A 15,288-nucleotide genomic window follows, 5' to 3' on the forward strand; every position below is an offset into this window, starting at 1 on the left:
CTCTATTTTTTTTCAAATATATACACTCCATATAGTTGATTGGCTCAAATTCCGGGAATATCCTCCCCACCCCCCAGCAAGATCATTTGGATCTTTATTCAAAGTTTCTTTTATTCGTATGTGTGAGCAAGAACTGGCGAATGTGCTCATTACCACGTGAATAATCCGTATATGCATTACAATGGCTGGCCAGGCCGGGGGAAATTCTTTTAGAGTCTCTGCATTAATTAGGGGGGGAAATGCCTCGCTTAGAATTGGAATCTGGCATAGTAATTGTCCTTTACCCTAAAATGATTTTTTTTTTAAGAAATAAGTGACAACCAACACGCACCAAAAATAAAGCAATCCACATGAAATAAAAATACAGAAAATATGAGAGTATCTCCAGCTGATCCCAGAACTAACATCAGCAACACCACGAGAAATACTTTTCCTGGAAAACGAGAAAGTGCAAACCAACGGGTTGAGCTAACTTAGTGGCTGCAGCCGGTATTTTACTCAAGGGTGGAAGGCGCTGCCGGATTCCAACTTCTCCAAAGTTGTACCAAGTTGGCACAACAAGCCCTTGAAATTGTGGGTAGCAACCCACGGTCTTAAGAATGCCTGACTCGTGGTTCCTGGTCCCCTTTGGTGGGGGAAGTTGCGCGAGGTAAGCAGTAAATAAGTAAGAAAAGTCCCTGAATCGGTCTTACAGATTCTCCGGCTGCGCCAAAGCGCGGGTCGGTTGTGATGTAGAAACATCGCTAATTCAAAGACCATTGGTGATTCCCCAACTTTTCCGCTCCCACTGAGGACAACTATAGTCTTTCTTTACCTTTCCTAGGGCAAAAGAAAACAACAAATCCAATCTTGTTTCCCCACCCCTTTCCCCTCCCCCTACTCCTCTACTACCGTAGTAAAACACGGTTAACAGATCAAAAGCATAATCATCTCCAAATGTGATTAGACCGGACAAAGTAAAATATCTACCTCAGAGTTGATTGTTTTCTTCTTTAATATGGCTGTTGCCTGGCTTCTCTTTTGCTTGTTATCAGCTGCAGAGATATCCGATTTGGGACTACAGGCTTGGACCCGCGCTGCCAATTTAAGAAATGGAATTCGTGGAGGGAGAGAGAGGAAAAAAGAAAATAAATAATAATAATAAAAAATAGCCATAAGTCTGGGGATTTTTTAAGATGCTTTTTGCTTTCCCTTGCCCCTAAACAGGAAAATGTAGAGGAGAAAGTTTATGAAGTCAAGGAACAAAGAAAAGCAAACCACTTGTTTCCTCTCAAACAATAGCAGGGCTGAAGTAACCCAAACACCCACCCAGCAGATGAGCACTTTGCAAGTCTAGTTTGCAATTATTCTGATACAAGCATCATTTCCCCCTATAACCAGGTTTCCAAAGGGCCATTGTGCATTGAGGAAAACGAAAACAAAACCAGACAACCTGGTTCTGATTTGGCTCAATACCCCATCTGCTGAGCTACATGAAAATTTTCAGAATTGACTCCTTTCTGGCAACAAGTGGCATAAATCAGTTTTAAGTATAAGTCCCCATCATGCTTATTCATGCTGCTTAGAGAAGGAGGGGGTGGACTTACAATATATGTCTCTAATTTCTATTTTAGAAATGACACAAGCATTTCAATTTTTTGAGAGTACTTATTCAATTAATCATTCAGACATTTATTTGTTGCAATTAACATTAACACACGATACTGGACTAGAATATCAAGGTTTTAGGTATCTTGCTTTCTTGGCTGAGCACAGTATATACCCCGAGCAGTCATGTATAATCAGTGTTATCCAAATAAATGAAAGACTCAAGCATAATTTCAGTGTCCATATTTCAAAAATTTATTTATCTCAAACTGTGCATAATGGAGTAAAAACTTAAGTTGAAAATGTACCTGTTATAAGGATGGTATTAGTTCAAATATATACATGGATTCTCGGCAGACTGATTCAAATAATACAGAGCCGAATCTTTAAAATACAACTACGGAAAATAAAGGAGGGGGGGGGAACCTTAAAATATCACAATAAATTTACAGAAATATTACAAACCATAAGAAAATATTTCAAACACAGTAATTTCATGGTTTTTTTTTTTATCTGAACAAAATGGAAAGTTGGGAAACAAAAGCTATTATAAATTACCAACGAAGTCAACCTGTATGGCCATTTTTGCTTTTAACAGTAAGTTAAAAAAAAATTTAGTACAATCTAAAACTTTTTCCCCTTTAAAGAAGACCACGGAGATGGTTTTGCCAGTACTTATTCTAATTTTTCCTTTTGTACAATTTTTAAACAATTAAAATGTCCAAATCTGAATATTTTTCTTCTTTCCACGTTTGCAACTGTCCTAAATTTCAGCTGCAGAATCAAAATTCAGCAAGAAGCCTCTCCTTGAAAAATATTGGCAAATTCTCAGCTTATAAACAATGGACATTTTGATTGCCATGTTTATCTCCATAAATACTGTACAAAAGTTGCTTGCAAATATTAAAACATTTTTTTTCGTCGCTTGGAGACTAGCTCTAAATATTATTGGTAAAGACTTTTGCAAACTTTCTGCAAAGCTCCTACCGTATCACTAGAACTTTTAAAAAGTTTTGCGTAGTTTTCTTTCCTCCAGATCTATACAAGGTCCATTCCCTCGCCCGCCCCACCCCCCCTGGTTTTCTCTGTACAAAAATAGTCCCCCAAAAAGAAGTCCAGGATCTCTCATAAAAGTTTTCTCGTCGGCATCGCGGTTTTTTCGTGAGTGTGGATGGGATTGGTGTTCTCTTTTGCAGCTGTCATTTGCTGCGGGTGATTCTTTTTTTTTTTTTTTTTCTGAGCGTATCGGGTTTTTCTCCATGCTGTTCCTTACTCTCCTCCCCATTTCTCTCGTTTTTCTCTGAAAATTTCTCCCCCCCTCTAGTTCACTGTCCGGCCCTCACATGTGCGAGAGGGGCAGTGTGCCGTTAATGGCCGTGCCGGGCACCGGGCCGCTCTGGTAGTGCTGGGACATGTGAAGTCTGCTGGGGGCGGCGGGCTCCGGCACCTCGGCGCCGGGGAGGTACATGCTGATCATGTCCCGGAGGTCCCCGGCCTGGCAGGGCGCCCTGGAGTGGGAGGAAGAGGTAACCACAGGGGGGCTGGAGCTGGCCTCGGACTTGACCACCGAGCCCATGGAGCCAAGCGCCATGCCTGGGGTGCCCTGCTGCGAGTAGGACATGCTGTATGTGGGCGAGCCGTTCATGTAGGTCTGCGAGCTGGTCATGGAGTTGTACTGCAGTGCGCTTACGTCGTAGCGGTGCATGGGCTGCATCTGCGCGGCGCCGTGTGCGTTGAGGCCCGGGTGCTGCGGGTAGCCCAGTTGGTCCTGCATCATGCTGTAGCTGCCGTTGCTCCAGCCGTTCATGTGCGCGTAGCTGTCCATGCGCTGGTTCACGCCCGCGCCGAGGCCGGCGCCCACCCCGACCCCGCTCGCCATGCTGTTGCCGCCCGGGGCCAGCAGCCCCCCGGGCAGCGTGTACTTATCCTTCTTCATGAGCGTCTTGGTTTTCCGCCGGGGCCGGTATTTATAATCCGGGTGCTCCTTCATGTGTAGCGCTCGCAGCCGCTTGGCCTCGTCGATGAACGGCCGCTTCTCCGTCTCCGACAAAAGTTTCCACTCGGCGCCCAGGCGCTTGCTGATCTCCGAGTTGTGCATCTTGGGGTTCTCCTGGGCCATCTTGCGCCGCTGCCCGCGGGACCACACCATGAAGGCGTTCATGGGCCGCTTGACACGGTCCGGGCTGTTCTTCTGGTTGCCGCCCGCCGCCGCCGCGGTGGAGTTGCCGCCGCCGCCGCCGCCGCCGCCCCCCGAAGTTTGCTGCGGGCCCGGCGGCTTCAGCTCCGTCTCCATCATGTTGTACATGCGGGCGCTGTGCGCGGGCCCGGCCCGCCGGCGGCCGCCGACCCTCGGCCCGGCCGGGACTTTGGGGGGCCCGCGGGCGGGGGGAGAGGAGGAGGGGAGGCGGGCGGGGGTGTCGGGAGCGCAGGGCTCCACGAGAAAAATCAGGCGAAGAATAATTTGGGGGAAGAAAAGAGAGAGAGAAGCAAACTGGAATCAGGATCAAAAAAAGCGCTTCCCTCCTCTTCTGGCCGATCCTGCCGCCGCCGATGATTGTTATTATTATTTTTTGGAAAGGCTTAAGCCTGGGGCTCAAACTTCTCTCCCTTTCTTTCTCTCTCCTCTTCTTTCTCTCAGTCCTAGTCTTAAAGAGGCAGCAAACTACTTTCCCCCTTTTGCAAACACTCTCTTCTCTGCCTTGACAACTCCTGATACTTTTTTGAACAAGTTAATAGACAACCATCCATGTGATGGGGGCTGTCAGGGAATAAATGGGTTTCCAGCGACCAATCAGCGCGCGGCGGCTCCTCCACTCGAGCCCAGCCTCGCCGCCGGGTTTTGCATGAAAGGGGGCGGGGCCTGCCGCGCCGCAGGCCGCGCGGGGGAGGCAGGGGGAGGAGGGGGAAGGAGGGAGGGGGAGGCGGCTCCCACAGCCTGCCTGCCAGCCACTGAGAAACCTTTGTATCCCCTCTCGCAGCAACAGGTCACACCACACGCCTTTTCGAAGGAAGTGGGTAAACAGCACTAAGACTACGATTTTTTTCTTCTTGAAACTTAATATTGATTTACTTTTTGGTGCGGGCCGCTCCGTTGAGGAAGGGGCGCGAGAAGCCGCTAAGGTGGTGGGGTGGGGCAGGGCCGAGTGGGTGGTGTAGGGCGACTGTCCTGCTAGTATTTCAGGAAACAGGCGGCGCAGGGGTTGGTGTGTCATTGTTCTCCCGCTCCTCCTCACGCTTCTCCCCAACTCCAGCCCCTCCGGGGCTTCTCCCTAAGCTCGCTCTTTCCCTCGCCCCTCTTCCTCCACAGGTGCCGGCACTGGCTCACCCCTTTCTCACACTGTCCCCACAAGAAGTTAGGAGACGGAAAGCTCTGTCCTCGACCCTCCTTGCTGCCACACAGTTGGCTCTGGGTTAAGCATAAATCCTGCCTGGACGGTGTGGCCGACTCCACACTTCAGGGGAGGCCGGGCCTGGGGAAGCTGCCGCAAGCAGGCACTTCCCTGCGAGCTCGGCTGCAGCCGGGACGCTCCAGCTTGGCCCCTTACCTCCAGCCACATCGCCCACCATCTTAGGCTCCATTCGGTCGATGGAGAGAGGAGGCCCCCATTCTCGTCCTCTCCCCCCACTCCCCCCTGAGCCTCCCCCAAAGCAGGATTTCAGTTGGGCCGGTGTCAAGAGGAGGCTGGGGGAAGAGACAGATCAACAGAAGGGCGCTCAGCAGCTCGGGCCCTGGAGCAGCGTAACGACAACTTCCTGGCATCCCACGGCACAGGATGGAGGTGGCATTTGGGCCGCACTCCCAAACTCCCTCCCACGCAGAGTTCCCAGGACTCGAGCAGAACCAGCCCTGCCATTCCCCTGTGACTTGTGCTGTGGTGGCCCGCGCCGCCGGGGTCTGGGGCAGCGCTCCGAGGGGGCGCCAGGCCTGGGAGGCGGGTGTGGTGCGCCCCAGGCACAGGTGCAGGCAGTGCAGGCCGGAAGAACACGGCCAAGACTGGTCTTGGGGGGGAGCCTAGCAAGGCCGAGGCTGGAGGAGGATGGAACGGAGGCGGGGGTAGGGGCTCAGGAATCCTGCCCGCCCAGGACCCAAGAGGGTAATTTTAGCCGCTCTCCCATTGTCCTGACGTAAAGATTTCAATAGGTAGGCGCTCAATGCGGAGAGCAATGGCAGCACGTCCCTTACAAATAGGTAGTTTTGTTTCTCTTGTCGTCGCTACACGGAGTCAAACAAAGCCCCGTCTAAGTTTCCTTCCACTCTCTTGTTGGGATCTTTGTGGCTAAAATGCACTTGACTACAAAGGGTGGGGGGAAAAACCTGATGCCATTTCTTTTTTATAAAGGGCTTAAACCATCAGGGTTACTTATTTTCTTTCTTCTGTAACACTCTCTCCGCCCCCTCCTCCCCTGATCTATCTACCCTTACTCACCCTAAGAAAATGTACTGAATAGTATCTGTCGGCCACGTTCCATTTATTATCTTTACAAAACTTTACTTTTTTTTGTTTCTTACTAACCATCTTCCTCCCATAACCATCACCACCCCCACTCCAACTTCTCCAATCCTGCCCTCCCAGGCTTTTCTGTTCCTGTCCAACTCAAAATAAGTATGCTCACTGGAAAACCAGGAAAGCTGAGAAAAAGAATCCTGCAGACTTTTCTTTATAAATTATTATTTCCAATCAGCCGCCCCTCCCCCATCACTTTCTTCTTTTTCTCTAAGTTATGGTTTGTTTTAGTTCTTGGGAACCCGGGGAGGGTGACTGGCCTTCTCGAAACGGATAAATACATGGCACTCTTCAAAACAAAATAACGTCTTCTGTTTATTCGAGGTGTAATAGTAAGCTAAACAGGGACACGGAGATTAAAAAAGAAAAGGTTAGAGGCTCAGAAGACAACACCGCAGCCACAGGCTTTTCAGCGCGTCTGGTGTCAAGGATGTAGCTGGTGCGCCCCCTACTGGTGGATTCGCTTTTCCATAATACAGTTTTGCTTTTACCTTTAAAAGAAGGTGTTTGGAAATAATTAAAGGGAAAAAAAAAATGAGGGGATGGGAGGAAGATCCAACTAATTACGCGTAATCTAAACAAAAGAAAAGTTAACATATCATATAAGCTATGGAACCAAATCATAAGAATCAGATTTAATTTGCTTAACTTAGAAATGTACATATAACCTCCAGATAAGTAGGAGGTTAAACCGTGGGGAAAAAATAGGTACAAATTATGAGATTCAACATATGAATGAATTATGATTGTCCAGATGCCACGAAGGGCAGACCAAGCATTCACTTCATGATTGTGTATGCGTTGGTCTGCTCTTAGTAGCATTATTCTGCAAACTTTAAAAAAGCTTATGGATAATTAAGTCTGAAGAAAAAAAACCCAAGGGGTTGATGTGGATAATGGTGGAGTACATGTATTAAAATAAATATTAATAACGAATGGTTACAGTAGCAATATTTTTAATCTCCCTCTCTCTCAAGGGGTAATAGGAAGAGGCACAAATTTTTCCTTGGGATAATATATAAAAGCTTTTATACATTCTCAGATGCCTGTGTTTGTGCCTGAACTCTATAATAATGCATTTAAGAGGTTAAAGGGGCTGGCTAGGTCTTTTGTTAATTGCTTTTATCATATAAATAAGCTATGGAAATACATTACAATTGTGTTATCATTGGTTGCATTTATTTACAGCTTTATTTTAATTAAGCCTGCTGTACTTATCAAGGCAATAAACTAACTGTGGCTGGCATTTATGCATAATAATGTGCTATGAAAATAAGATTAAAGAAGATGGCGATAGCAGAAACAATTTTCTCATTAGATTTTTTTAGAACATATGCATTAAAAAAATCAGATCACCGGCCACTCTATTTCAATCCGGCACTATCACTGGCCCCTAAATATAATAATAACTATAATAATCACAATAGATGATAGAAGCAGCACTGTTTTAGGTTTATAACAGATGGCTACAGTACTAGTAACAATGCACCATTGACTACTAGGGAATCAAAATAAGACTTGGAAGAGGATGCTTCATCCTTCAAGAATTTAAAAATGTTGCCATTGGCACAATGTATGAAAATTTAAAGTGCTTAATCTAAAAGAAGTATAGCATTTCCCTTTCATGGGCAGCAAAAAGCTGCATACTTTTAAAGCAAGATTAGAAATTAGGAAAAAAAAATGCGTAACTCCTAGGATATTCTGATTTAATTTTGCTCTACTATATAGGCCCAAACCCCAAATCCTTACCTGATTAAGTGTAGCTCAGTTTTATCTTTTACACATTTCTCTCCTAAACTCCCCTTATCCCTCCCCAAGTATTATATCTGAAGCCAACTAACAATTTTGTGGAGCTAGGGGACTGTAGACTTATTTTTTCTTCTTAATGGCAAATAGAGGTTTAACTTGCAGTAATTAGGTGAGAACTAGCCAAGCATCTTACTATTATGATGCTTGTTAAAAAACGCTTCTTTTCTGCATCTGCATTTGAGTGTGTTCCCCTCCTCTCTTAATCTTCTTATGGAAATGAAGGCAAACGGCAGGGAACCTGCAGAGTCTTGGAGAATGTCCTTGTTAACTGGAATTTCTCAGCATTGCTAATTAGCAGAGTTTGACGACCACCAGTATTGGGGGGAAAGCTCTGTTTAACCACTCACAAACCATTCCGAGGAAGAGCAGACTAATTTTATTTTGTAATTAAAATCTGAAAAGGGCCCTATTTGACAGTTAGGGCTATGAGAGTTTTATCTCCCCGTGAAATAATTACTGCCTTGATAACTCAATTTTCTGAAAAATGTCAACTGTGGGCTCCAAAAGTTTTAATTTCATTACGTAAGGAAAAAAAGAGAAAAATAGAAGAAAATGTACAGAAAGGCTTTCTAATTCTGGAAGTGGTTAAATATATTAGGAGCCAGATTTGGCCAAATGAAGGGTTTTTTTCCTCCCTTTTTTGTTATGCTTCCTCCGGATCCTAACCTTCCAGCCTTCGTCACTGAAAGCGCCCATGGCAGTGGCCATACTGCAGTGAAAGAGATCATATCAGTGGTGTGGTAAGAGGCACAGAAGCTAAAAAAAGAAGTACGGCAACCCAAGAAAAGTTTCTGATTTTAAAAGCAAAAAATAAAGGAAAATTCCAACGTGTAGGACAATGCTGGTGCAATCTGGTCAGGTGACATTTTATTGATATTTATCCCCAAACACAACAAAACTGAGAATTGCAGAATAAGGAGACTGGTATAAGCCAATTTAAAACATGTTTCCTTCTTCCCCCTAAATTAACCCCCCCCAAAAAAGTCCCTCAATCCTTCCAAATTGGAGCATGCCACAAGACTTCCAGAATGATCAACACCTGATTCTTCAAGATACATGAAACAAACACAGATAAATGAAGGTAAAGAAAGGCATTAGAGAATTTCTTTTCCTTACAAAAGCACCACATATTTTCCAAAAACTGTAAGTCTTAAACTGGAAAAAGTTAGGATATTGAAAGTAAGAGCAAAAATTAGAATTGTGCTATTATCAAACTTCACTTGCTTTAGACTATGAAGGATCCCTCACAAGATCCTAAAGGAGATACCACAATTTTTATAAAGCAGTTTTCAAAATGATAGAAAGCCCTTCATCTACATTTCCTCCATTTTCTTCCTGTTGCCAAACTTGTCAGATTTTGGAAGTGGGAAAGGTTATTGACAGGAACTATAATAAATGTTTCTAGATGATACAAAGAGCAAGCATATATCTCTATCCCTTTTTATTTACTAAAACATAGATATGCATATGGATGCATGGTGGATGGGCAATTTAAAATTGTTTAATTATATTTTTTTCTTCTTGTCTGTCCCTTCAGCACCTTGCCTTTAATTTCCAGAAGTGGTATTACACATAACAAATGAACAAGGGGATAACAAATGCTATTTCAGTCCAGACCCAATTTCACCAAATAATTTCACTCAAGAGCTGTAAGGACCCTTGAAACCTAAGGAATGCAGAGCTGCTCTGAATCCAGCTCCTTTTTATACTCACTCTCTTTCATCTGATTCCCACTGATGAAATAAATACATTTTAAAAGGAACTCAATGATATAAAGAAAACCAAATATATTTCCCCCTTACTTCAAATTATAGCAACAAAAGTAATATATAATCACTTGTGTATGTCTTCAGGGCTATATATAACAAACATCATATTGCTTCTAGTATTACATATATATGTACCTCCTTCATATGTTCCAGCTCAAATATTTCCTGGAAAAAAGGATTCACATTTCACAATTTCATTTCCATTTCTGAATTATCAAGCAGTTTTAACGTAAGAGCTGTCTCTGCACTGCAGCTGTTGTCCAGGGAAAAACATAGTGTGCCCATTAAATGATCTAATTATTTTAAATAGAAATTCCCTTAAAAAAAAAAAAAAAAAGAAAGAAAGACAAACTGAAACAGCCTCCTGCCAGTGGTTTTCAGTTATACTGAAAAGAAATGAAACTATAATTTTGATTTTAAAAATCAGAAGAAAGGAATGAAAAGCGAAAATAAAACCAGGCAAACAGAGCACCAGGAACTGCAAGTGGGCCAACAAACCAATGGCCCTTTCACACCTCTAAATCATCGCTTGAGAGTCTAAATACATATCTCCCTGACTGACCACACTATCTTGTGCAATTAATCATACCAAAGGAACAGGGTTTCCTTAGAACCCGAGTTTTCCAGTGACTAGGACTGTTACCGTGATTTTAGGAAAAAGATGATGGTCTTAAATTCTCCAAACTGATTATTTCCTTTAGATGTGACCACAAGTTTTGTGGGGAAAACAAACCTACAGCTTCCTTAAGATTTCTCTGGAGCATATTAAGTGGCTCATGAATGACATCCCAGTGCATGCCAGGCTGCACACTCACTGCAGCGGCAATCCACCACGGAGGGAGAAAGTCTCTCCCTTAGTCTGGCTCCTTCTAAACTGCTGAAGTGGGATTTTGTCTTCTTCTGGAGATCTCATGGTGCACACTGCTTCTGTGTTACTTCAAGTTCCCTTTCCAGAAGTACCACCAGACATAACACAGACTCAAAAAGTGACAGTGCTCAACTACCTCAGAAGGCAGAGGTGTTTGGCACCTCTGGAAACAAGTTGGGGAAAGAAATGAGATCAGCTTTACCTACAGGAGGGACAGGAATACTATCGAAGGAAAAGGAAGAGTCTTTCACCTGTTTATATGAAAAGAAGCTGAAAGCAAATCATTGGGGTGAAAAAAAAAAATCACCTACAGTCACCATCAGCCCTAAACAAAACTACTACCCACTTTTTCTCAGAGTTGCAGCTGTGGCTAGCCTTGGAAAGTGCTCTAAATCAATGGGTACACCCATCCTGGGTGGCCTGGCACCCTCAAGGCCTCCCATTGATATCTGGAGCCCTCTACCAAAAGCTCTTTTGGCCTCAAAAGAAATGTCTGAGAAATCTGCCTTCCCAGGGGCCCACTTCTGCTCACCCTCTAGTGCCCCTTTCCAGCCCTGGCTCAGATGGAGTTGGGCTTCCAAACCCATCCCAATGGAATTCTCAGATGGCTAGCCTGATAATCTTTAAAGGCTCCTTCAGAGCTGTGGCTCTGACTTTTATCTCCTCTCCCAACCTTCTGCCCTTTTTGTAGGCTCTCCCAATTCCTTTTCCCTCCCGCCCCACCCCCCGCTCCTTAATTTGAAGATCATTGACAGGATAGGCTGTAATGAGTCCTTCAGAAACTGTTATGATCTACAGTGACAATCTCTGCACCTAATTCTCAGATTATTGACAAGCACCGTGGGCTCAGTGGTGTCAAGCTGTACTCATGGTTTCAACACCCTTCAGCAACCCACAGACCAGCTGGGCCCTGAAGGACCTGGAGTCCGAAGAGTTTAGCTGCCCCTTGCATGGCAGAGAGATGAGTATCTGTCAGTATCTCAGCTCCCTCAAGTCCGCCTGGGCTTTCTCCCTGGTACCTTGTCTGTTTCAGGGTTGGGTCAAAGGAACTATAAAGGCTCTTCAAAGCTTAAAACAAAGCTTAAAAACAAAGCGAAAGAGCAAACTTAATAAATGAGGGCTCATCCTTAATAATCAATCAGTCATCTTCTCCACCCCCAAATAGTTACCAAACTCCAAGCCACACAGCCTGGCTTTCATAGTGAGGCTTGGGTTCATCAAGAAGGGTCTGAGGTATGGGAGGGAGAGGGAACTTGGAACTTGGCACAGACTCAGTGGGCCCAAGCTAGGGTGGCCCATCCTCCGAGATTGCTCTCAGGGTGGGGCACCACTGACTACTCTTAAAGCAGGGCGCTCAGCCAAGAGGCGCAGGCTAAGGCCTGGACGCTGGGACAAGAGACCCCAAATGCCCGCTCCGCCCCTAAAGGGCTCTTTGCTGTTGCAGAAAAACGGGGGCCTGTTGCCAGCCGGGGTGGTTTTTCCTGCTTCTAAGGAGTCAGTCACTCGCTGCCCTCTCCCCAGTCCCCAAAGATGGAAGGGCTGTCTTCCCGCTGGCTGCCGTGGGGCGTGGGATTCCCGCAGGGGCTGAGGCCGCCTGAAACCACAGAAATGACACTGCGCTGGAAAAGCTGGGTGGCATTCCCAGGCCTAGGCCACCCACTTCTTTAGTTCTCTTTCATAAACTAGGGGTTGCGCTTTCTTCCTGGGCCCTGGGAAGTTGGGGACACACAGCCCGCTTGCAGCCAGGTGCGACTCCTCCCCTATCCCCCCTCCCGGCTTCGCCCTCCAGGTTGGGACCCCCTAGGGGCGGAACCGGGTCGAAATCTCCAGGCCACTGGTATTGCAAACTCTACATCACTTCTGAACAGCAAGTATATACTCCCTTTCACGGGTCGCCTCCAAGATTCTGCAGGCTTTGGCCTCCCCACCCACCAGTAGCCTTGAACAGCGGCTGTCATGCACCGTTTGTTGGCGCTGGTTCCAAAACTGGCCCGGACTTAATCGTTCTGTAACGGGGACTCGGTTTTTTTGTTTGTTTGTTTTTTGGGTTTTTTTTGTTTTTGTTTTTTTGTTTTGTTTTTGTAAAGCAAAGGGTGGGTGGGTTGCCTGTAGCGGGGAATCCCGCTTGCCCGTTATTTAGATAGGATTCCGGGTAAAAACTGATCAAAGCCTTGATTCTTTTCCTGCCACGGTATCCAAAGTCATTTATTGAGAAACACAAGTCGAGATTCGATTCTGGAATCAAATGGAGAAGACATCTCTCATCGCACTGAACACCAGTTCCCCTGAAAACACAATCTCGGATCCAATGATTTGGGAAAATGGGAGAAATAAATGTAAGATGAACTTAAACTTGCATAACCACAGTATTAAATATTTTTAAAAGTAATTCTGTTATGAAAATTAATCTGGTTTCAACAGGGAAATTAAAAAAAAAAAAACAACCTCTTAACTTCTTAAGATTCTTATCTTAAAGTTATAATTGTAAGTACATCCCCAAAGATTGAAATCATAAAACACCTTGTTGAGATCATCTGTTCCTTTAACACTGGAATTGTTTCAGTTTGATTTTAAACACCTAAACAAACCCATATTTCCCTATAATTTTACATTCAGAAGATCTGTCATTTCTATAGTTTATCTTTCTGAAAGAGTTCAAAGTGTACTTCTAGCCTTATTTGCTCACCAAAGAAAAAGCCAAACCTCTTTCTTATGTAGACAGGTACTTTTGGAAGTGTAAAAATACTCTTCTTCCCCTAGGATAATTTGGATTTCTGGTCATTGAAAATGCTGAATTTCAAAAGAAAATACTCTTTACCATTGGCATACCTTCCCTGAAGTCCTATGGCTGAGATGCTGAGATAAAAGAAGAAAGGTGTCAGGCACCTGTTTCTTAAATAATATCTGGAATTTAACTATCATCCCAGAAAGGAAAAGTTTGATCAAGATTGGTTTGGGGGATGCAACACATTCAAAGCAGAAACTGGCCTCTTAATTACACTCTGAAAATAAACAAATAAAAAACGAGCAAGTTATTTCGTTTACTCAGGGACTCAGTGACAGTTCTTGAAGGACCTCGGAGGACATACAAGATGCTGCTGACAACGTCAAAAGAGCAAGCAGAAGCATCTTCCGTTTCATTATTATTTTTTTTTAATGTGGACAGAACGGGAGAAGTAATTTGCTTGGTTTTCCACTGCTACAGAAGAAAGTTCTCTCTCTCTCTCTCTTTTTAAATCATGCTTCTCTACGTGTTTTACTATCTCAGATTCTAAAAAGAGTCCCAAACCCAAAAAGGGGGTAGGGGGTGGCGGGGATGTGAGGAGAAACAGGTTAGTCTTTATTTTTTATTGAATTAAAATTGTATCATCTCCTTTTTATTTTTTATTGAATTAAATTATATTATCTTTCAAGGATATAAAAACTTGTTTCCTCGCCCCATCTCCTTTTTGGAGGGTAATAAAGAGTTTTATCTAACCCCAGAGCAAGGTTCTCGCGATTTCCAGGACTGGCGCTGTGCATCTCCTACTGTGTCCAACAGGGGGCGCTGGTCACGAACCTGCGCCGCGGCTCAGCGCCGCTTCACATCTGAGCCGGGTTCCAGCCCCGGAAGGCGAGAGCCGCTCGCGGGGTCGAGTACAGAGCTTTAGTCTTCGTGGATAAAAAGAGATTAAAGGCTAAATTCTTTTTTTGGGTGTGTGTGTTGGGGGGGGGGGAGGGTTATCAATTTTAACCAACTACGAAAATGTAGAGCTTTTTATCCTTTGATGTTCTTATAAAGAAACTCCTATTGGTTGAGGAATTACACGGTTTCTGAGCCAACACTGCAGCTACAGTGTGGGGGAAATTATTTAATTAAAAATATATTTTTCCATCTGTTCACATGATCTTTTTAGAAGTACTTAAAAAGCTGACACTGATCCCTTTGGCCTGTTAACCCTGCCCTAAGTTTCAAATACTTTAGCTATTTCGAAGGCCCTTCTATTAATTTGAAGGGGAAAAATAAAAGAGACCCAAATATTTAAATCCCCCCCTAAACATTTACTGTTCTGCGTCCCCCCCCTTTTTTTCCCCTTAAACAGTGGCTTTTGTGTGATTGACATATTTCACGACTGCCGATTCTGCAAAGCCAGGTATAAATGACAAGAAGCGGCTCTAAAAAAAAATCTGATGTTGGACTACATAACACCCATGTATAAGATGAAATCTAAATAATATTGTAATCCACCCACCCCCACCCTAACTTAAAAAAAAAAAAAAACCCTTCACCTGTATTTAAATAGCGTGTCTTTAATTACAGCAGTTGGGGATGCATGAGGCTGAAATGAAATTAGCAGTCATTACCAGTCCTTTAACTCTGTGGTGCTTTTGATCAGCACTAAATTAGCTTTCCAGTCCTAACAAAGACTCTACAGCAAGCAGTGGGCTGTAAATAAGACAGCGCGACCTGCCCTCAACACCTTTTCTCTTGTCAATCATAGCTCTATCATTCAGCCCAAGATTAACCTTTATCTACCAAATTTAAAAAAAAAAAAAAAGAACGAAAGAAAGAAGAAAAAGAGAAAAGAAAAAGGAGGCCGGAAGGAAAGGCCCCTGACCACTGCATATCGCAATAACTGAGGTTCCTAGGAGGCCCCTTTAAATTGTATTCTAATGTAATGAGTTTGTGTCAGAATCTGCAATTTCCAAATCATGCCCCCCCCCCTCAGCCCCCAAGACCTCTTCAGTATATTAGAAGAGTCACAATGCT

The 15,288-nt window shown here is 44.3% G+C and overlaps 1 protein-coding gene across 4 annotated transcripts in view; it reads right to left on the reverse strand.

The window, feature by feature from the left end:
- Nucleotides 1–1,818: 1,818 nt before the first annotated feature.
- SOX2 (SRY-box transcription factor 2) overlaps nucleotides 1,819–15,288 on the reverse strand; it is a 675,778-nt gene continuing 662,308 nt past the window's right edge. For all 4 annotated transcript variants that reach the window (XM_032339957.1, XM_032339948.1, XM_032339967.1 and 1 more), the window contains one exon: nucleotides 1,819–5,269. In XM_032339957.1, coding sequence (XP_032195848.1) covers nucleotides 2,927–3,892 — 966 coding nt within the window. In that variant the 5' untranslated portion in view covers nucleotides 3,893–5,269 and the 3' untranslated portion in view covers nucleotides 1,819–2,926. The remainder of the gene's footprint in view (nucleotides 5,270–15,288) is intronic.

This window comes from Mustela erminea, chromosome 1, assembly GCF_009829155.1.
Source record: "Mustela erminea isolate mMusErm1 chromosome 1, mMusErm1.Pri, whole genome shotgun sequence".
NCBI lineage: Eukaryota > Metazoa > Chordata > Mammalia > Carnivora > Mustelidae > Mustela > Mustela erminea.